General features: G+C 38.6%; 1 protein-coding gene across 1 annotated transcript in view; it reads right to left on the bottom strand.

Moving 5' to 3' along the window:
- Positions 1-1,164: 1,164 nt before the first annotated feature.
- The window catches only part of slc12a5b (solute carrier family 12 member 5b), a 55,436-nt gene continuing 33,440 nt past the window's right edge, over positions 1,165-23,160 (bottom strand). Inside the window, exons 7-25 of the mRNA XM_052108771.1 lie at positions 22,809-23,056; positions 22,507-22,718; positions 21,452-21,619; positions 19,440-19,538; positions 19,147-19,204; positions 18,783-18,957; positions 17,554-17,672; positions 16,097-16,195; positions 15,457-15,576; positions 13,762-13,866; positions 13,429-13,597; positions 13,100-13,295; positions 12,045-12,214; positions 6,814-6,945; positions 6,613-6,720; positions 5,753-5,878; positions 5,153-5,334; positions 2,929-3,062; positions 1,165-2,783 (exon numbers count right to left, since the gene is read on the bottom strand). Coding sequence (XP_051964731.1) covers positions 2,692-2,783; positions 2,929-3,062; positions 5,153-5,334; positions 5,753-5,878; positions 6,613-6,720; positions 6,814-6,945; positions 12,045-12,214; positions 13,100-13,295; positions 13,429-13,597; positions 13,762-13,866; positions 15,457-15,576; positions 16,097-16,195; positions 17,554-17,672; positions 18,783-18,957; positions 19,147-19,204; positions 19,440-19,538; positions 21,452-21,619; positions 22,507-22,718; positions 22,809-23,056 — 2,712 coding nt within the window. The 3' untranslated portion in view covers positions 1,165-2,691. The remainder of the gene's footprint in view (positions 2,784-2,928; positions 3,063-5,152; positions 5,335-5,752; positions 5,879-6,612; positions 6,721-6,813; positions 6,946-12,044; positions 12,215-13,099; positions 13,296-13,428; positions 13,598-13,761; positions 13,867-15,456; positions 15,577-16,096; positions 16,196-17,553; positions 17,673-18,782; positions 18,958-19,146; positions 19,205-19,439; positions 19,539-21,451; positions 21,620-22,506; positions 22,719-22,808; positions 23,057-23,160) is intronic.

Below are 23,160 nucleotides of genomic sequence, written 5' to 3'. Positions count from 1 at the left end.
CCCAGGTCTCCTGATCGTCCTCCTTGGATCCTCCTTCACCTTCTGCATCACCCTACCCTCCTAAACCTTCTTTGGGTGCCAGGAGTCGCTATTTAAGGGGGGTGGTGGACTCTAATTTTGAAGTTTTCCCCTGGACTACATCTCCCATAATTCACTGCCCTCATCACTTCCATCTGTTTCCAATCCTTCTCACCTGTCCTCCATTCCATCATCTGCCCTTGTTTGTATAAATACCCTCCTGTTTTGTACATTCTTTTGTCAGTCCTTGAAGTGTTACATTGTGTTATGTTATGATAAGCTTTATTGTTTGTTCCACTCCAGCAATTGTTATTAAATTTAAAGTATGTACTCCTACGTCTCCTCTCTACACTCCAAGAACCCAGCGTTACAGGTAGCAGCAAACTCAGTACAATTTAATTTGAAAGTTAAAAACATACATTTAGTAACGTATTTTTCTTTTTAAAGTCTCACAGTTACACACAACAATATATTAATTTATTTTACTAGCCTATTCAGTTTTCTAATATATTTATTTTTTTGTCATTGCAATATTACAAAAAAATGTATATAACTCTTTTGTTAAATTTGTTTTATATTTTCTATTTCTACCACACATAAACTAAATATCTCGTGCTCGTGATTTGAACAGTCTGCATCAGTCTTTCACAGATGATGCTTATATGTACTGTAGCAATTTAGTGTCTTTACAAATGTGAAAAATAAAAGTAAATCTCAGACGTTCATGACAAACATTAGACAAATATTATGCAGTTAAAATATATTTTTGTTAACAAATCTGGTGAAAAAGGATAATTTCTGTGAGAAAATGTTATTAAGATAAAACTGGATCTGCTTTACAAAATAACTGGTAAATCAGATACATGATGTGTTAATGTTAGAACATCTAACCCAGCACTGTCCTTTTTTTTTATATGAAAATGTAAAGATAAGAATTATTTATTTGTTTTTGTTTATATGTTCTTTTTCCTCTGTCTTCATATGGCACAATTCATATTTTATGATTTGGCAAGAGATGTAAATTCCATTTATAGACAATTTTTACAATCAATCAAAAAATTGCTGTATGAATAAACATTTTCTTTGTAAATAAATATTTTAAATGTAAATGTAATTTTCTTTCTCCCCTTTTCTATTTACATTCCCTTAAGATATATATTTCTACTGTTTAAATAAGACTATTCAGGGTTATATCTGTACTGAATATTTAAACTGTATATGGGTTTTCATTATACAGCAGATACTATTCAGTTTTTTGTAACTCTCATTCTCCACAGTATGTACACACGTGTGGGTTGAGCAATAAAATTAATGTCTAATATGTCTACTATTTTTCAGTACCATGGATTAAGTGAACATATTTGTGAAAGGAACAAAGTTGTTCTGCAATTCTGCAATTAACAAACCCTCCAAATCTACACCAGTACACACACACACACACACACACACACAGACAGTCACACACTCTCATGTTGTACATGACTTGTAGAAGGCTGATGTAGACAAGAAGACATGCAATGATGAAGGGTGAAAGCTGATAGTCACTGATCCAGAAGTAAAAACCTCTGGAGTGCTTACACCTGGCTCACAATAAACCCTGGTCATTTCTGTCCTTGGTGTAAAAACACACCTTAGACAATTACATGGTACACTGGAAGACTTTTTTCAACAAATAAATAGTTCACCTTTCTATTCACCCTATGACAAACAATAGAACAATGGAGTGACTGTAGAGGAAGAAAATCATTAGCTATATAAAGCCTAACACAGTGTCCTAAACAGTGGTTTTTCAAAAGTTTCCAGGGACAAGCAATATATCTGTCCACACCGAAAGCAAAAATGCTGCGCAACACAGCACATAAACAGCCAATAAGGACATATTTGATGTTTCGTATACAGCTATGTGGAAGCCGATGAGAATTCACTGTAGATAGGGCTACACGGTGCGATGCAGCAAAAATAGTAATCAAGCAATCGACAAAGTGTGCTGTTGCTCAATGCATCTGGTAAGGACACTGTGTACTGCTGTGGTCATACTAGATTTTGAGATAAATTTACTTCCATTTTTTCTGTATGTATACAAATACATACAAAGAAATTTTGTTATAATTGCTTTGGTAATCTTGGTAAACTTTAACTGCAATAAGGTGTTTGACCAATACATGATCTAAACGTCACAGATGGACCACTTGGCTGAAAATCAATATGGCGGAAACTTGAAAAAACATAAACCTTAAGTAATTTTGCATGCTTAAAATCTAGTCTGGCCACCCCTTAAGAGCTTTGAGTTCTCAGAAAATGTTATATTAAATAAGGTTAGATGGATTGAAATTTTGGTTGAGTGTCACTGGAGAACATTTGAAAATTAGTCATCAGAGTGTATTAACAAAGACCAACTCAATCATTTCATGAACTGTGAAATATATAATTTGTTGAGTTCATGAGCTGAGAAATAAGCCAATAAAATAAGATTGAAAAGATATAGAGATAAAATGTGTAAAAGAATGTGAAAGAAGTGACATCTACTAAGCTGGTGTCTTTTTAGAGGTCTTAGACTATGTAGTGCAAAGTCATCTGATATGTGCTGGGGCGTTATTGCTCATGGTGTAGGTCGAGTTCCTGGGGCGTTCCGGCAATGCAGAGAGGAATATTTGGATGGGTGAGCTGAGCCTCTCAAGAGTAGATGGTAATGACCTCACGTCCACCTCCACGCACGAGGAGGACCCTGTTGAGACCTTCAGTCAAGACCTCAAGGAACTCCATGTCTGCATGTCTGAAGTTAAGAGGCAAATTTTTTAATTTACATGAGAGCAGTCCATGACATAAATAAGCATGAAGTACCTTGATTGTAAAAGAGACAAACAAGTAAAAAATTGGTAGACAGACAAGGGAAGAAAAAAATAAGGATACAGTTCTCTTCTCCAGTGCGGTTCTTAGGTGGTCCAGGCAAGTTAAGCAGGACTAGTTTAGCTTCTTGTGACTTCTTCACGATGACCTCATTGAGCTTCTGTGCATGGTGCATGCGTCTCACATTGGACTGATTCCTGTGGAAGAGTTGGGGGAAAAGTCATTGCAAAGATTTATTTGTAAGTGTGAGATTTCTTTATATAATTCATACCAAATTTATTTGCATTTTTCTGCTTAGCAGGGTGATATGAAGGGGCCTATTTTATGAGCACTATATAATAAGTCATACATGTAAAGTCAGTGGGCATTGCCATGAAGTTTTGATATTTTTGTGGAAGTATGCACTAAGTCTAGGCGCAAGTGGATTAGGGAAATTGCGCTCGCAGAGCACTAATGGGCTGGGTCAATTGCAATTTGATTCTGAGGTTCTTCTGTGGGAATGGCACAGTCTGCGTCCTATTATATACTTCAGTCAAGCAATTTCGATATAAATGAGGGATCGAGGAATCCCCTGCTCTGTGACTGTATTGCTTGCTGAACTTCTCAGAATCGCGATGTGTTGTATGTTCTCTATCGCCCTCTCTGGGACTGTTTGCTCTCATCCTGCTCGCCCGCATCTCACCCATGGTCTTGTTACAGGACACTTGAAACATGCTTGGCTGCTCTCCTATTGTTTATTGTTATGTAAAGTATATGTGTTATATGATTCTCTATTGAATGTTTTATGTTTAATTTCTGTACAGCGTCCTTTGGCTTTGGACAGGTGCTATACAAAATGAATGGTAACACTTTAAAATAAGGTTATATTTTTAACATTACTTAATAACATTAGTTAACATGAACTAACAATTAAAACTTTTTATAAATCTTGGTTAATGTTAATTTCAACATATAACTAACATAACCAAAAGTTGTATATGTTAGCATTAGTTAATGCACTATGAACTAATATAAACTAACAATGAACAATTCTATTTGTAATAACTAACATTAACAAGGATTAATAAATACTGTAAATATATTGTTCCATGTTAGTTCATGATAACTAATAGATTTACTAATTTTAACAAATGTAACCTTATTATAAAGTGCAACCAAAGATACATACTGTATAATAATAATAATAATAATAATTGTCATAATATTGATCTAATGACACACAAATCATGCCAAGTATTAAAAGTGATTGATAGCTCTGATCATCAGCTGGTAGAATCCCCAAACTGAAAACAGACAGGGTTCTCAACGTCTTAGCGCAATGACCTATTTCTCAGGAAAATTACGCTTTGCACCACTTCATTAACACACAATACACCCACAGTTTGCACACATACACTCACAGATAGTGCAAACACTCCCACCAGCTTAGAATTAGCGCTCTCACAAAAATCAGATAAGACGCAGCACTACATGCAACGGCATAGCACAGTCAAAAAAGGAGCCAGAATTGTGCATTCATGTGTGATAATAATTAAATGTGCCCTGTTTTCCTAAATATACAAGGGAATCTAATGAAGTAGTATTAATATTGGCTTGAAAGTGTACTCACAGGTTCTCCCATTCCCTGAGGCATAAACAAAGGAAAAGAAGGGTGAAAAAAACAGTGAACAGAGAAAAATAGAAAGAAAAAGTACACAACACACTGACTACATCACATGTTATAAGACCACTGGAGTGGTGGTGTAGTGGTCTAAACCACATAAATGGTAAACTGGAAATCAGAAGGTCATTGGTTCAAACCCCACAGCCACCACCATTGTGTCCTTGAGCAAGGCACTTAACTCCAGGTTGCTTCGGGGGGATTGTCTCTGTAATAAGGGCTCTGTAATTTGCTTTGGATAAAAGTATCAATGCATAAATGTAAATAGAAATTGCAGTTTTGTGTCTCTTAATCCATGTCTGTTAGCTTTGTTAGTCTTTAAAGTCGTCACTAAACATCAACACCAACACAGAGTCTTGCATTAAGCAGCCTATTTGACCTTTTTACTGTCAATTTACTTATTTTTATTGACTATTTCTGCAAAAGGACTGACTAACATCTTATCCTCTAATTCGATACAATTGAACAATGTTTGATTGAACATTTTCTTTAAAACTTGGATCCAATTTTTGCTTCATTCATTGATTGATAAATTTGACCTTCCCTGTTCACCTGATTCAATACAAATAGTCTAGAGATAGCGCTGCTCCATTCTATTTAGTAAAGACCTTCATTGGCGTGACTCACGGTTTCATGTTGAACATATCTTTTATGCTTTCTGGGTTGGCTACCGCCGGGATATTGGCCTTCTCTGTGTCATCCGTCCAGGTCATCTGCATCTCCTGCCCAGGAGTTATGGCTACTGGGGTGGGAGAGGTAGGGGATGTGGGGCTAGTGGGGGTGGCATTTTTTTCCTGAATGAGTTGAACCTGCCAAGGATGGGAGATATGGACATACTGAGAGAAAGGTAAAAAGAGATAAAAAAAAAAATAGAGAAGTGAAAATTGACACTATTCTTGCGGCCTCATTTTTCAGAAGGACGGAGAGAGGGAGGAGAGAGAGAGAGAAAGAAAGAGAGAGATACACTGCCAGGGTGTTAACAGAACAGGGAGATTTTCTAGTAGATAATGACTGAGAGAAGAGAGATAGAGACAAAAATAGAAAGTGATAAAGAGATGCTATCTTCATGGCTGACAGGTCTGTGCTATCAACTAATCGGCAAGCCAATGGCACAGAGACAAGAAGGGCGTGATTTGCTCAAATGGAAAACAAGCACAAAAGTCACACATTGAATGGATAACTGCATAGAGAAAGAAACAGAACTAGAGACAAGGAGAAAGAAGTTACCTCCTCCTCAGGTTTCTCTTGGCCACTCCCCGCCACTGACTCCTCAGCAATACTCCTCTGAGTGTGCAGATTGGAAGGGTTCTTTCGACGAATTGACCCACGAGACACATCTGTGATGCTCTGAATCTGTGACGAGAACATCAATACTTTTAGACTGATTAAAGGTTAAGAAACACACACTTGATTGGTTATTGCTAGGGCTGTCAATTTAATGTGTTACAAAATTGAGTAGGTTTAATATTTAAAAAAAATACATTATTATAATTAAACACCATTTTTATTTTTATTTGGTAATTATGGCAAGCTATAAGGCAAGTAACAGACATATGATTAATGATATGGAAATAAAACAATCCATTTTTTTAAGACACTTTTTGTATGAGGTATTCTGCCATGCGATTAATTGCAATTAATTAGATTAATTAATTTACATAGTTATTAATTCATTAAAAAAATTCTAGATTGACAGCCCAAGTCCCAGCCCAACCAAAGAATGGAAATCTCGCTGAAGTGAAAGATTAAATTGCATCTCCCATTTCCTTTAATCATTCATGATCCCAAAACCATAGTATTACAAATATCACTGAAATATGATTGGATGAGCCAGCTAACACACACACACCTGTTATCATGTCAACTAAATTCAATATTAGCATACCAACAATACCATATAAAGCTACAATATCACGCACCAATGAACTACTTGGTGGAGAAATTGTTTATTTACTCAACTTTGTGCCAAGCCAACTCTTGTGGGTTATTGCTTTAATGAAAACGAATAGTTTTTAGAACAAGACATTTTTCTATGTTCTTTGTCTGTCAATATTGTGACTTGACTGGCTCAGTAGGAGTATGAATACCTCTCTCTCTCGCTCGTTCTTGGTAAGATGCATCTCCTTGAGGATTTGTGATCGCTGCTCCATCACCAGGGTCTTTTCATAGGTGTAGGCCGAGATGTCACTGTCATGCTTGAAGCAAAAAATAACAAGGTTATTTTGTGTTTGCATTTATGGATGAGTGTCTCTATTCATGTGTGCAGTGGCAGTGTGTGCGTTCCTCACCATTTCCACCACCTCCACCTCAGCATCAAGCCGCAGGTGATACAGGAACATTATCAGGTCTTTCTTCATTTGAATGCTGTTGTCGTCCATCTGAGCCACAGTGAAGATACGCATCTTACACTTCCTCCACACCTAGAAACATGTGCATTAATACAATCAGTTCTTAATTATAACATTACACATAAATGTAACACAGACAGTAATTGCCCAGGACAGTGATCAAGTCCTACTCCCTGAACCCTAAAATATTAAATGTAAATATTAAATAAATTCGCAATTTTACACACTAGGTTGGAGTACTTATTAAAATGTAAACAGACCATTTAAAAATGTGAATTTAATGTAGGCTTTGTTTCAAACCCTAGCGAACTGCCTTGCTATCTGTCTGCACAGGCAACAACATTCTAAGCTGCATCCAAATGAAAATGCAACTTTAAAAGTGAACGAATTGAAACGCTCTTCATGGGCAATCTCGTGTGGCAAACTGTTAACGCTTCTCTCGTAAAGTGCAATACTTTCAATTTCTGAATGCAATTAAATTTAAAACTGAAATAGAGTCCTTTATTTTAAGTTACATTAGGTAGACATTTGTCTTTCTTAAATTAATATTTCGAGTTAAGCTCAATCGACAGCATTTGTGGCATAATGTTAATTGGCACAAAAATAAATTTTGACTTGCCTCACCGTTTCTTTAAAAGGAATTTACAATGGAAGTGAATGTGGTCAATTTTTTGGTTAAAATACTCACTTTTTCAAAAGTTTAGCCACAACACATAAACAATATGCATGTAAACATGATTCCCCTTCTGTCACTCACTCGATGTTGTGTCGAATTAAGTGACACAAGGAGTCTTCCTTGGGAGCCTCGTGTACCTCTGAACTTGAGAAAAGGCCAATGAGAAATTGGCAGACAGAATTTGCATGTCCCGCCCCAAGACATACGGGTATAAAGGAGCACTGCTTTTGGATCCTACGGTGCGTTTCCAGCGCCGTTCTCTCTCTCTGCATGCTGTGCATTCCACACCCCTGGGCGCTTCAACAGCGCTTTCCTTGTCTGAAAGAGTGTTTTCCCTCCTTAAAAGAATGTAATTTCTCTAAAAGAGTTTGAGTTTTCACTCATAAAATAGCGATACACAAGTAGTTGTTGAACGTCGTTTTCAGGATGCGTCTTTTTAAAGATGCCCTTCCGCCTCTGTGTAGTTCCTCGATGCGGTCGATATCTCTCCAAGACCGACAGCCACAGACGCTGCCTTGTGTGCCTTGGCAGCGATCACACTGAGGCGCCGTTTGTGGATGGTTCATGTACTCACTGCGAGAACATGACCATGGCGACAATGCAGTCGCCTCTCTCCTTCCTTAAGGTGAACACCACTTCAGACCCCAGTGGGTTGCGTCCAACCTTGGACTTGCGCATTCTCAACAAGGCTTACACAAACTCCCATTCAAAATGCTCACACAGAGACAGATTCTAATCTGCGTTCAACAGCTAGATTGGTTCGTGGCAGTAGACCTGAAGGACGCGTACTTCCACGTCTCCATCTTGCCTTGACACCGACCCTTCTTACGGTTCGCGTTTGTCAGCCAGGCGTATCAGGTCCTCCCCTTCGGCCTGTCCCTGTCCCCTCGCGTCTTCACCAAGGTCGCAGAGGCAGCCCGTGTCACGCTATGGGAAGTGGGTATCTGCATGGCATGGGTTGATGCATATGAGACCACTTCAGGACTGGCTTCAGACTTGAGTCCCATGATGGGCATGGCGCAGCGGCACATACCATGTGATAATCACCCCCTTCTTCATCTTTCAACCCATGGACAGACCTCTGTTTTCTGAAGACAGGAGTCCCCCTACAGCAGGTGTCCAGATGTGTCATGGTCACCACAGATGCCTCTCAACTGGGTTGGGGCACCGTGTGCAAAGGGCACGCTGACGCCAGCCATCTCCTCCTTTGGAGTCAGCAGTGACTCATATCCCTGGCAACTGCAACACAATGGCAGACACGCTGTTGCGACAGGTCTCGCCCAGCGAAAAGTGGAGGCTCCACCCCCAGGTGGTCCAGCTGATTTGGGGCTATTTCGACACGGCACAGGTAGATCTCTTTTCCTCCCAGGACAACTCTCACTGCCCTCTCTGCTACTCCCTGACAGAAGCTCCTCTCGGGACAGACGCTTTGGCACACAGTTGGCCCCGGGGCAGCGCAAGCATGCATTTCCCCCAGTGAGCCTTCTTGCACTGGTACTGTGCAAGATCAGGGAGGACGAGGAACAAGTCACCTTGGTGGCTCCTTATTGGCCCACTAGGACTTGGTTCTCGGATCTCACGCTCCTCACGACAGCACCTCCCTGGAAAATCCCCCTGAGGAAGGGCCTTCTTTCTCAGGGACGGGGAACCCTCTGGCACCCACGCCCTCTGGAATCTCCACGTCTGGCCCCTGGACGGGACGCCAAAGGTCTGAGTGACCTACCACCTGCAGTCATAGACATGATCAGCCAAGCCAGAGCTCCCTCCGCCAGGCAACTTTATGCCCTGCGGTGGCGCTTGTTTGCGAATTGGTGTTCTTCCCGAGCCAAAAACCCACAGAGATACACAGTTCAGTTAGTGCTTTCATTCCTGCAAGAGAGGCTGGAGGGGAGGCTTTCATTGCTGTGTTCGGTACGTGCTTTGCGTATCTATTTGGACCGCACACATAGCTTTGGATGTTCTGAGCAGCTCTTTGTCTTCTTTGGTAGACGGTGGAAAGGGAATGCCGTCTCCAAACAGAGGTAAGCTCACTGGGTCGTTGACGCATCTCTCTGGCTTACCAGAGCCAGGCCGTGCCCTCCCCCTTGCAGGTTCGAGCACACCCGACGAGAAGTGTGGCAACCTCGTGGGCACTGGCCAACGTGCCGTTGGCCAGTGCTCCCTAACAGACATCTGCAGAGCAGTGGGCTGGGCAACACCCAATACCTTTGCGAGATTTTACAATCTCAGGGTTGAGTCGGTCTCGTCCCGTGTTTTGTCAGAACTCTGTAATGCGGAACAACCGACCTGGTGTTCCGCTTGCACCCAGCTCCCTTCACTAAGTTGATCCAGTGGAATTTCTCTCCCAGGTTAGCCAATAAGTGTCGCTTCCTGTCCTTCTAGCCTGCGAATTCAGTGGAGCAATTTGCGACCAGACCCACTACGAGCCACAAGTGTTCTGTACTGGGGTAGGGCTCCAAAAGATTAATTCCCTTTCATGCTAGTCATGTAGCCCCTGTTCCCCCCTCAGGGGTGCTGGGAACCTAAGATCTGTATATGATACCTTTTCTGGGGGCGTTGGGGAGGGTTACGTGCAGCCGATACAGATGCTTCTAGCACACAGCAGCCTGCTTGCACCTGTGTCAGCAGTTCACATAACACGGTCTAGTGCATGGCGCTTTTGAACGGGACACATTGTGTCACTTCATTCGACACAATGTCACGGTTACTGTTGTAACCTCCGTTCCCTGAGGGAAGGAACGAGACGTTGTGTTCCTTCTGCCACAACACTACCGCTGTAAACGGCCGTACCTTATTCTCGGCTCCTCAGTGCAAAAACCTGACTGACAGACACACGCCGCTTCCCTTTATAATGCGGGAAATGCAAATTCTACCTGCCAATTTCTCATTGGCCTTTTCTCAAGTTCAGAGGTACGCGAGGCTCCCAATGAAGACCCCTTGTGTTACTTCATTCTAAACAACTTCTCGTTCCCTCCCTCAGGGAACAGAGGTTACAATAGTAACTGTGACGTTTTAGTTTGATAAAATCGCCTACTAACCTTTTTTGTGTAAAGTTATATACTTTATTGCCATGATGATGTCAACAAACCCCAAAACCCTAAAATCACGTTAAAAATAATTATTTAAACAACTTTACAGCTTACATGAGTTTTACATAAATAATACATGAGTTTTAACAGAAAAACTTATGTAAGTGTTTTTATAAAATTATAAGCTTCTCATTTCTGCCTTTAAATCCTCCAAAAATTGGCCACATTCACTTCCATTGTAAGTGCCTTACTGTAACCACAATTTTGGCTTTTTTAGTTTTTTTAAAGAAAAGGACGGATGAGCCTAAATACATTTTTGTGATAATCAACATTATGTCGATTAATACTTAACTTGTATTAAACATGGGATATTCCTTTAAGGAAACATTTGCAGATTACTTCTTTTTACAGTGTAAGCACACTACCATTATTTAAAGTCAATAAAATTTCCACAAAAAACCTTTTAACCTCCAAAAAAATCCAACATTACAGAAAATTCTCTAAATCCCAAAATCATAACATTAAACACTTACAAATCTCCTACTTGCATATTTTGCATTGGAAAACATTGAAATAACACTTAATTACCAACCCAGTCCCATACAAAGCATGCAGGGAACTGAAGATCCCACAAGTTGAGACCAAATGCTATAGAATTGTGTTGCATTAACTAATTTAATCAAGCAAGCAGTAAAAATCAGTTGATTGAACATTTCATAGCAATGTGACCATATCAATGTTTGATGACTATGTTTATTTTCACTTGGACTTTTCCTAGATTGTTTTCATCTCAAACATAAATGTTTTAAGTTGATTTTAAATGTATTGGTTTAGTTTTTCAAAAGAGTGTCTTTCCTTCCTTTTCCTTTTCCAATGTGCTAACTGTGTGTGTGTGTGTGTGTGTGTGTGTGTGTGTGTGTGTGTGTGTGTGTGTGTACAGGTTTAAGTGGTTTACAAGGATTTATTTAGGGGTTACAAGCTGGTAATTACAAGGGTATTATGCTATAAATGTGGTTTATGAGGTAATTTCTATTGTCCCCATAATTAATAAATTGCTTAAAAAACATACTAAACAATGTTTTATTGAAAATGTAAAAATGCAGAACGTTTTTTGTGAGGGTTAGGTTTAGGGGATAGAATATATAGTTCGTACAGTATAAAAATAATTATGTCTATGGAGAGTCCTAATAATGATAGCTGCACCAACATGTGTGTGTGTGTTCCAACAGGAATTGTGCAGCTGGAATCTGAGAGGAATATAAGGAAACAACAAAAAAGACTACGGAGACATGCAACCATGTCTGCCTCTACAAACTCAGCCTTTACATGTCTAATATGTAATAAAATTTGTGGATCAAGGATTGGACTCTACAGTCATAAAAGAGTACACCGTAAATGAAGTGGAATGTCATCATCGGATACGATGGACTACCGAAGAAGAAGTGTGTGTGTGTGTGTGTGTGTACCTTGTGTTGGCGCAAAAGAAAGGGAAGAAGCATGAGCAGGCCTCCATCATGGACAATCCACCACACATCAATGTGTCCCTCAGTGAAACGCTCACCATTTGATGGATATGCAGAGATGTTTTTTGGCACAAGTAGGGCTAAATGAGCCGCAGTGGTCTCCCTAACAATCTCTGTTGGAAAAAATGCCAATATACACAAACACAAACACACACACACACACACACACACACACACACACACACACACACACACACACACACCATTTGACGAATGGTTCTGTCTTTCTTGTGTGGCCAAATGCATGTGTGTAGTTAATATTTATCTATGCAAATATGTGCCTTTATCGCTTTTTACTATGTTTTATCATTTTTTATCATTGCTCATAACAGGTCATCTTAAGCAGTAAAGCTACATTACCACAAAAGTAATGACAACATGAGTTAAAACAGCATGCTTGCTCCCAATTCAGCATTAAAGGTATAGTTCACCAAAAAATTGTGAAAATAACAGTCAACCTTAACATTATGTGTATGCAAAAAATTATAACATTCTGTAATTACGTTCTGCCTAACATCTTTTATGCTCCCCTAAAGAAAGAAAGGCATATGGGTTTGGTACAACATAACGGTGAGTAAATGATGACAGAATGTTTTGATTTTTTTTTTGAGTGCAACATCCCTTTAAACCTTGCCTAATCTAAGGCCTCAACTAGATCCCAGAGGCTATGCGGTCCTCCTTACACATAGAAACTAGGGCAGCACAATTATGACAAAAATCATAATTGCTGATTATTTCCTTCAATATTATAATTGTGATTATTCATTTACATTAATAGAATTTACATTAAAATATTTATTTTGTTTGGGGCTGCTGCATGTCATATTCGTATGTAGGCTATGCATCAAAACAAGCCGAGAACTGTGTACATTATAATTACATTATTATTTTTAATTGCATGAAAAACATAAAGCTGTTTGTAGGCACCTAATATACAGCTGAGTAAAAACATCTTTGGACAATGTAAATGCAATGCCCAACTGACACCATTGTCTTACCAATGAAGTTCCTGCAACGGTGGTGCTCCTCAGCCTGTTTCCAGTTCTTGGGGAAGCTGACCAGCACAGTGTTGTGGCGAAGGCCACCGAGTCCTCCAGCCTGGATCATGTGTGAGGTGGCATTCCGAAGGTTAGAAGAGATCACCACCTGACTGAACCCCTTCACCTTCTCTGCCTCCATCAGCTTCCTTAAGGACTGAGAGATTGAGAGAGACAGACGGCGGGCAAACAGTCTGTTGGTTTTGTGTAATAATGGATCACTGAGCTCAGTTTGGTCTCAAGTGTGTTCAGTTTTGATTCCATGTGTGTGTGTTAATGAGTGTGCATACTTGGTCTGCTTTCTGTGCCTGTGGTTGGTTGTTCAAGTAGGTGCCCTCCACACATGCCCCCACAATGGTCAAACCTTTGCCCGCTTTCAGCTGATTGGTCAGCGACAGCAGTCGAGGTTGCTCTACATTCTGTTCCCCATCCAAACCCACAAGCACCAGAATCTGTGGTCTGGGAAGTTGTGTACATTTTAAATGAAAAATTTAAATAAACGGCCACTATTTTGGTGGAAAGTTTTCACTTGTGACCATATAAGTTACTTCATACTGTATGCTTATACTGCAGATTAAGAAATAGTATCTCTTTGTACAGGTACAATTCTGATCAGGCCTAACCTCCAGTTTTTAGTGTGAGGAGGACCCTCCTCCAGCCTCATAAGAGCAAAGCGGGCAGCACTGAGAGAGATGCCACGTATTCCATCACCCCATTCCTTCTCTGCCCTAAAGAAAGGGAACATATAACCACGTTAAGTGTATATGCTCCAACACACTCACAGCAAAGTTCTTCTTTGTTCTTGGCTCATAGCAACAAAAAAAAGTATGAATCAGTTGAGCAACGGTATACTGTTTATGGACATTCGGATACCACTCACATGTTTAGAGGAGCAAATATGAGATGCACTACATGTAAAACATTGACTAATGTCACATTAAAATGTGATCTTTATCAAAGTCCTTTTTAAGGCAACTCAATCCACTCTGTGGTCGTCTTTGAAAAGCTCCTGGGCAGGCTGGGTGGCTATTTTCTATGTAAACAAGAGGCATAAAAGTACAGCTCCTATCTACTTGAATGGACTAGACTATGGTTAAAGAATATATTTAAAATCAGCAATACAATCTGACAGCAATAGTATCATAAATTGTGATTCTTTAGCTCAGGTCACACTAAACAAACATTATTTTTCAGGCTGATTCACGCTCTCATGTTCTCGAATTGACTGACCTTCGATATCTGTATCTTAAAGGTGATTGGTTCTTTTACTTGTAAGGTGGGACTTCCTATTTACATTCATTTTAATACCGGAGGTCCATATCTGCTTAACTGTCTCTGCTTTTATGTGTTATCAATTACTACATGCCTCATTCTATGAATAGAATCCACATGAGATAAGATGCTGTTTTAACCACTTATGATTGAAAGTAACATCTATGCAGTAAAGAATGTGTAATTTGTCATACATTCAGCATTCGTGGGGCTAATGCTAACACTAAAATGCTATATGTGAATTACCTGAAAATTTGCACTGGCAAACGTTCTCAACCACTGCAAGGAACTTTAAAATATCTTCTTTTTGGAAATAATTTGTTCGAACCCTTACATAAAAAACGAAACTAGCCGGCATAGTTGCAAACTTGCCACAAATTTGCAGATTGTTATTTTCACATGCAAATGAGCTTTTGATTTGCCGCAAATGTATGCCTGAAGTATGCAGCTCTTCGCCGGTAGTGGTAAACCTCCAGGAAACCTTTGGCTACAATGGACAATGCAGCAAGTTTGCCACAAAGCTCATTTGCATGTGAAAATTATCAGTGGCGAATATGTGGCAAATTTGCCATTCGCCACTAACTCTTGATTTTCATAAGGGGAATGATGTCACACCCGTTTTTTTCTTTGATTACGCTATTGACACCTTAACTCTCTTCCTAAAATAGGGCAGTATTTTGTGCAGTCACTTTTTATTGTATTATTGCTCAGGCTATTAGTCAACTCTAAATTAGTTTAGCGACAAGCAGAAAAACCTTTGCTCATTTTTGCATGTATTTTGGTCAAAATTATTCATTAGCATCATCCACTGATAATCATCTGAAACTAGATAAATATAACATGCTATGCCTAATTATCAGGCACAACTGCTTGTCTTAAAATAGATCCTCTAACTAAACAAATCTCATCCTGGCCTGAAAACTGTACAGCTAATAATGTTTTTGCCAAGAGTGAGATTGATCTTATTCATTTGTTTGAAAATCATCAAGTTTTTCTTTTCTTTTTTGTCCAGTCTCTTCCCTCGAGGCTGATTTAAGTTTGCTTACCCGCAGAACTCTATGTATTTGTAGATGCAGCTAGCGATCACCATGGCAACAATGGCATAGTACCAAGAGCACAAGAACATCAGGGTAAGACACAAGCTCATGCCCAAGAGTGACAAAGCCCTGAAAAAGAACAACAAAAATCAGACAAAGGATTAAAAAATCTATCTACGCTTAGTTGTCTATTTAGTGACAGTAACACTGGTTTAGTGACAGATGTGTTTGTACTAATAAGAGACAGGCCTGGAAGTAGGGCTTAATTATGATGTGTAGTTTCTGCAGCCTCTATCAATATTTTATAGTTTATCAGGCCCGTTTCTGAGCATATAGGGGCCCTAAGCGAAATTCTGCTTGGAGGCCAAATACCCCCTCAACACAAACCCAAACTCAGGTGCCTGTGGTTCCCTAAGCGACCGCTTATAGCTAGAAAAGGCCCTGTAGGTTATTAATTAACAGAGTCTAGTCTGTTAACTTTCATCTCCTCAAATCAAGGGTTAGGTTTAGGGGTATGTTTAGCAGATGGAAAATATTATTTGCTCAGTATAAAAACAAAAAGATGTAAATGGAAAGCTGCCATCATGATGAAACAAACGTGTGTGTGTGTGTGTGTGTGTGTGTTTTTTGTACATATGTGATTATGTACCAGTGGTAGAACTTGAAGCGTGGCCTCCAGTTAGGAGTTCTGAGAAGTGTCTGCAGGGCACAAGCCAGGTTTACAAACATATAGCACATAAGAAAGAACCTGTTGGAGAACACAGAGCAAAAAAGAGGAAAACTCCATCAGAATATGGTGTGTAATATACTGTAAATATGTTATTTTAGGATCTATGAAGTACATTAATGGAATGCAATACTACTGAGGGCAATCTCACTGAGTGCTGAGATGGCGTGAAGCCCATAATGTGCTATATAGCTGTAAAAGTTAAGTGTTCACATGCTTCTTGGATGCTGAAGTAAATACATTAAATAAATATTTATTTTTTTACACTAAAGGGCCAATTAAAGATAAATATTAACAGGGGTTTAATCAGCATTTTGGAGGTGGGGAAACATTAAGAACTAGTGATGATCCTGGTGCTCTGGGTGAGATAAGAAATTGTTTTAAAAACAGGGCATATTTGGTTTTCTTTGAGAAAGTACTTTATGTTAAATGAAGCGAGAATATTTGCACTGGGACGAACTAAAACTGTATCCACATACAAAATGGACAGCCTGGTCTCAAGTAAATTACGTGACCATGGAAATTTTTTGCCTTATTACACATTTGGCTGCAGTTTCCCAGTGAATTATCCAGTGGGGGGAGCCAAAAGTGAGTTAAATGTTGTCATAATCAGATGAGGTTTTTAAGGTGAATATTAGATGGAGGTTTTAATGAGTAAAACGTACCTCCCTCACCTAAACATAACCAATATTGATATTAAACCAAAAGAGGCATTAACAAAACAGACATCTTCTCCCAAAACCAACAACTAAATCTAAAAAATAGTGTCCAAAAAATATAATTAGAAGTGAAAAGCACATATTCTGAGCATGTTCTCGATTCTATGACATATCATTTGACAGCTTGCATACTTGACTGGTCTCGAACAGCGTACTTCCAAGTTAAAAGTCAAACCCTAAATGAGGTGAGCTACCAGGGAAGCTAAATGATTGGAATAAGTGTGTAAATGAAGGTGAGTCTGTACTAAAAGCATTAAAATGTATCGTTTTTCAAATTAGTAATAATGAGCAGTATGAGAGCTAATACGAAACTAATAGAGCAAAAATATGTGTTAATAAAATCGCAATCAGCCATTGTAGAAGTGATTTGTGTGAAAGTAAATCAAATGTACAGTTGTTGTAGCTCCCCCTAGTGTTAATTTCAGCAAGAAACTGCAGCAAAACTTCGGCTTCATTTGCAAAAATGTAGTTATAGTGATGTTAATTCTATTACACTAGGTTGAAAATGGAATGGATTAACAACCAAACTACCAATAATTTTTTTTATATTTGAACGGTGGTGGAACACCATCCCAGATGGTTCCCTCCCAATTTAAACCCTGAATGTTTATGGCAACCATAATGAGCTGGGGTTGTGTGTTATTTGCTAGCGTTACGCACATGGAGAGAATGGGCGCAACTGCATCCAGGGAGGCAATAAGGATGCCACTCTCACAGATACAAGCTGTCAAGAGGAGAGCCCATGTGGGTTCACCGTTAGCTTTGCCATGGCCAAACACCTGTAAAACATGCAAATGTTCAGTATAAAAACGTATGCTTTTGTAGTTATGATTAGGGATGTTCCGATACCATTTTTTTGAGAACGAGTACGCGTACCAATACTTAATTTTGGGTACTCGCCGATACCGAATCTAATACCTGTTTTTCATTTTCCCTAAAACCCATATCAACTCTTTATTTCAATTTTATCATCAAATCATCAAAATAGTGTTTAAATAAATGAAATCAAACTCATTAAACTTGTCCATTAAAATATAACAATACATTTCCAACACAATATTGTATTATTTTTATTAAATTAAGTGCTCATATACAGAACCTCACAGCCAGTGAGTTATATTTTGTCAAATAAAGTGCTGCATAACAGAGCACCACAGATGATAGATACTGCTTAAGTATAATACAATTACTACTGAGTTATTATTATTATTAGTAGTAGTAGTAGTAGTAGTAGTAGTAGTATTACACTGAATTTTACATAACTTTATAGAAGTGATATATTTCTGTCATACTTTTTCCTATAAATGTACCTTTAATTTCGACAGAGCTTTTATTTTGAAGTGTTTGTGTTATTTTGATCAAGGAGGCAGCTTCCCACTCTGGAAAAGACGGTTGCTACATGACTCAAAGTGATTATTAAACCGCAAAAGACTGCTATTTAATTAAATAAGTATGTATTCTGTATGTGCCTCACGCTACAATGTGAATTTTCACTCTGTTTATTGTCATCTGATACAAACAGAGCGTGCAATGCTCATGATGGTGTTTTCCCTGTGTGAGCCTTAGAGGAGCTTTAAAAGGTACGAACAACACAACACTGTCTCCACACATTCACAAGCACTCACATTTGAATTACATGCAAACTATATATACATATATATTTACATATATGTACGTCAGATGGTTTAGTTTTTGGTATCGGCACATTTTTATGAGTACGATTACCAGTACATGAGCGTGGTATCGAAACCGATACCAATATCGGGACATCCCTAATTATGATAAGTATCAAAGGATCAAAACAGAGAACAAATCAGGGGGCATACTAGTACCACCCATATGATATGCAGCATCAATCATATTTACTATAAAGAATGACAAATATATACCCTAAGGAAAGGAATGATTCCATCTCGAGCGATGGCTTGAAGGAGGCGAGGTGCTCCTGTCAAACTCTGAAGACCCGCCCCACAGGTGGAGAAGAAGGAGCCAAACACAATGACCCAGGGCGAAGGCCAAGCCAGCGTGCCAATAACTAAGTTACCGTTGACACCTTCCCCAAACCTGTGTTTTAAAAAAAAAAAAAGGTCCAGTAAGCCTCATTCAGGAGAAGATTCTAAACATATTTTAAATGGAGCTTTTAAATTGAGCAGAACTGAACTGATTTAAGCTAAAGCTAAGCTAAATTCAGTTTGAACTGACTCGAGCCTATATTGCATCCAAAGTGAATGAAAAATCAGAACTAAGACTCACTTGTCCCTCAAAACGACTCCGTCTACACAGGCCCCAAACAGAACCACACTAGACATGTCTGTAAGAGCAAACATTTAGGAAAACAACGCAAAGCAAAAAACAACCAAAAATAGGCATTCATTCTATTTCAGCTATTTTCCCACAACTAACATGTTTATCATCTTGTCATTTTGTGGTTTTCTGCGTATCCAATAACACTAGTATGCTTCCAAGATGGATATTTCTGCACTGAGTTGAAGTCAGGGGTCATTTATTGGAGAAGTTTACTGTAATGGCTTTTCAGTAAAGGATACAGATAAAGGAGGTAGTGGCAATGGCTAATATGGTACCAACAGGGATGGACTTCTGAGCATCCTGCAGGTCACCAGAACGGTTGGAACCAGCCATGATGCCTGCGCGATACACACATATAATAAATATTATGAAAGGAGTTCCATAAGAAAGTTGCTCATAATGAAGATGGATCATGGGTACTCTGTGTAAAGTACTCTGTGTGTTTTAAACAGATCCCTGCCCTGCAAGTAACACAATCGTACAGTTGTCATTACTTATGAGCAGATGCAAACACTGTGTTGGGTAGATTTGTAATCTGCAGCCTGATCTCATTAAATTTACATGAGCATTGCAATGTTTTTGTAAAACTGAATTTACATGCTGTATTACACATTTTGCTGCAGTTTCCACGTGAAATGTGCAGTTTGGGGTGCACCAAAACCAGGTAAATTGAGGTTGTAATCAGACAAGGTGAATTTCTGAAGGAGGTTTTAATGAGTAAAACGTACCATCCTACGTTTAACAAAACAGACATCCTTACCCTTAACCAACACCTAACCGTAACCGATAGTGTTATAAAATGGCAATTTGAAATGAAAAGCACATTTTCTGAAGTAACGTCATTTCTCATCACTTCTATGGCACTTTCATTTTCTTACATCTTTGGCTGGACTTGAACCATGGTCAATGAGTCCAAAGTCCAAGACTCTATCAGGTAAGCTACCAAGTAAGCTATTCATATTGGAATAATTGTTTATATGTAGGTGGGTCTGTAATATATTGTTTTTTAAATCACGTGTTAATATAAAAGTGCTTTAATATCATAACATGACAATGACTAAACCACACAGTTGTTGTAGTGCCTCTAGTGTTCATTTCACCAGGAAACTGCAGCAAAACGTAGAAAGCAGCTTGTAAAAGTCATTTAAAATAACATTTAATCTATGAGACCAGGTTGGTAATCTGGTACTGACTGTAAATTACATGAATATGTGGTATGTGTATATGACAGTTAGTACATAAATCGGTTTGTTGTCTAATTGTTAAAATGCGTTGTGATGTGTACATATTCTCCTGTCACGTATTTGTGTCACTAAATGCTGTTTAAAGGGCGATACACATGTAAACAATGCCGTGGAAGCTTCCAGTGGACTTTTGACATCCACTTATTATTATACATAGATTATTAGATTATTAATAACAGGCTGCACTATTTAAAGAAAAATGAATCCCGGCTGTCGCAACTGTTATCTTAAAAGCTGCTCCTGTTGTTTCAATGGTTTCTATTTACATGTTTAATATTTTAACTATCATAACATGTCCGTTAAGCAATTAAATGGCAATGGCATAACGGCGATTAAGATATGCTTAAATAAATGTATAGTCCTATCAATAACAACAACTGTTGTGCACAAGTTTAAAATAGTTGGATGCCAGTCAGATTTAGGTTTCACCTCTGATACACGTTAAAATGAGGGCTGAAGAAACATCACCTGACACAGAGTTTTGTTTAGAACAAAAACAAAAACCATAGTTGGCCATTTGGAATATTCTTTTATTTGATCCATGTTGCGCTGCTTGTCACTGCTTGCAATGTAGATGGTAAATACACCACAAAGGGTCAATGCGACAAATCTATTATACCCTGTAGATAGCTTCATATAGACTGAGAGCATTCATGAGTTCATCAGTGTAAACCTGCAGTAAGTGATCGCTTCAATGATTAGAAATATAAGAGTTTAGTTTCGTCATGCTATTTAGCAGCATCTAGCACATTACTGATGTGTTAAACAGCAATAAAGTAATTCATCTTAACAGTTTTCAGCTTTGGATGTGTAGCCTAAAAAAAGATATATGGGATGAAGTTGAACAAATAAGTATTTAATATTCATGTTAATCGACATGAAGAATTGCGATTACAATATCAAGGGCAATAATCGCAAATTATGTTTTTTTTGTCATAGTCGTGCAGATATAATGAATAATTCCCCTATTAATGATCAGATTGTTACAGTACATATCTGGTACTGACCTGTTACAGAGGGGAAGTAGATGCCCACCAGCAGGGTGAAGAAGCTGGTGATGTCGGCCAGGACATATCGGTTAGTGTTGGTTAGTGGGCTGTCAGGGTTGTGCGTTGCTGGCAGACCTCGTTTTTCTAAGATAGAATTTTTCTCCATAAAGCTACTGAAAAGATTCTCTATATGGGAAAAAAGAGACCTTTCTTCAATTAAGAGACGATTCTCAACTCAAATGTTTATTTCTATGTAAAGTTCTTATAACATCATAACATATAACATAAAATCATTATATTGTTTTGAACATAAGCTATATAAAACTATTATACTTTTTACATGAAGTTTGTTGATTAATATGACTTCATAAAAACATACTTTGTCATAATTATACATAATTATCATACAGTACACCAGAACAAAATTTAAGATAGCATGAGAATAGCATGTCACATTGCAAAAATGTTCATATGTATATTTAAATATTAGTTTAAACTTGCAAAACTTGTCGTAAGCTTATACTGTATCGGGTATGTCAGTTTAATCCCATTTTAACATTTTGTAATAGTAAGAGCAAAAATTAAAGTGATTACAATTCTGTCATCATTTAATCACCCTCATATCATTCAAAAAGACTTCATTTCTGATTCAAAACACAAAAGGAGATGTTTTAATAAGTCGGCCCATTTTTAGTACAATGGCAGTTGATAGTGCTTCACTTTAAAGCTAAAATGAATCATAAAAGTAGCCCATATGACTTGTGCATCATATTCCAAGTCTTCTGAAGGCATGCGATAGGTTTAATGAGAAACACCCTGAAAGTTAAGTAGTTCTCAGTGTAAATCTTGACATCTGTTGCACGTTCATCAGCAATATGAGAGAAGCTCATTTACACATGAACGTTTGTTGTTTTTAACACCAAATAGCGGAAGTCCCTGCATGTTCTGCATAAGAAAGAAAGTCATACGGGTTTGGAACAACATGAGGGTAAGTAAATGATGAGAGGATTTTCATTTCTGTGTGAACTATCCCTTTAACCCATCAATGCCTTTAATTAATGTAACTTTCTAACCTGCCAGGATACCACTGGTGATTCCAGGGATTCCCTGGATTTGAGAGATGTTATTGTTGGTGAAGTACTCATCACAGGTGGCATTCAGGAACTCAGAGTCACAGAAGGCTCTCCAGAGCTTGGTGGTGACTGTGGTATTGCCACTTTCTATGGTCTTTGCACAAATGTCATAGGTCTTTGATACAAGAGTTCGATTCCCGAGCACACAGACCCTACACAAGAAAAGTTCTGTCTGTTTACGGTTCTTCGTGAAATATATAAATATGCTTTTCACAAAATTACTAAAACAAAATTGTACTTACGGAAATTCTGGTGGATCAAAAGATGTCTTGATGACCCCAGCATAGACAGCAAGGATGGAGAGAATAACGCAGGCGAGGAACAAAAGGGCCAATTTGTTGACATACTTCACACCGACAAAAACAACCAAAGCCATTAAGGAGAGCACAATGGTACCGTACACTCGCATGTTATTCAACAGCGCTGCCTCGGCCTCTGCTCCCTCCAGACCCTCCATTTTAAATATAGCAGCTGACGGCACAATGTAGATCTACAAAGACATCAAGAAAAATAAACTAAGTGATGGTCAAGAAGATTTCAATGGTTTATATTGTGTGTAAACAGTAAAAAGCAATGGTGGGTGGCAAAAGGTGG

Source organism: Xyrauchen texanus, chromosome 37 (assembly GCF_025860055.1).
Source record: "Xyrauchen texanus isolate HMW12.3.18 chromosome 37, RBS_HiC_50CHRs, whole genome shotgun sequence".
Classification (NCBI taxonomy): domain Eukaryota; kingdom Metazoa; phylum Chordata; class Actinopteri; order Cypriniformes; family Catostomidae; genus Xyrauchen; species Xyrauchen texanus.
The sequence above is the reverse complement of the archived record's forward strand: the minus strand, read 5'-3'. Positions and strand labels throughout refer to the sequence as shown.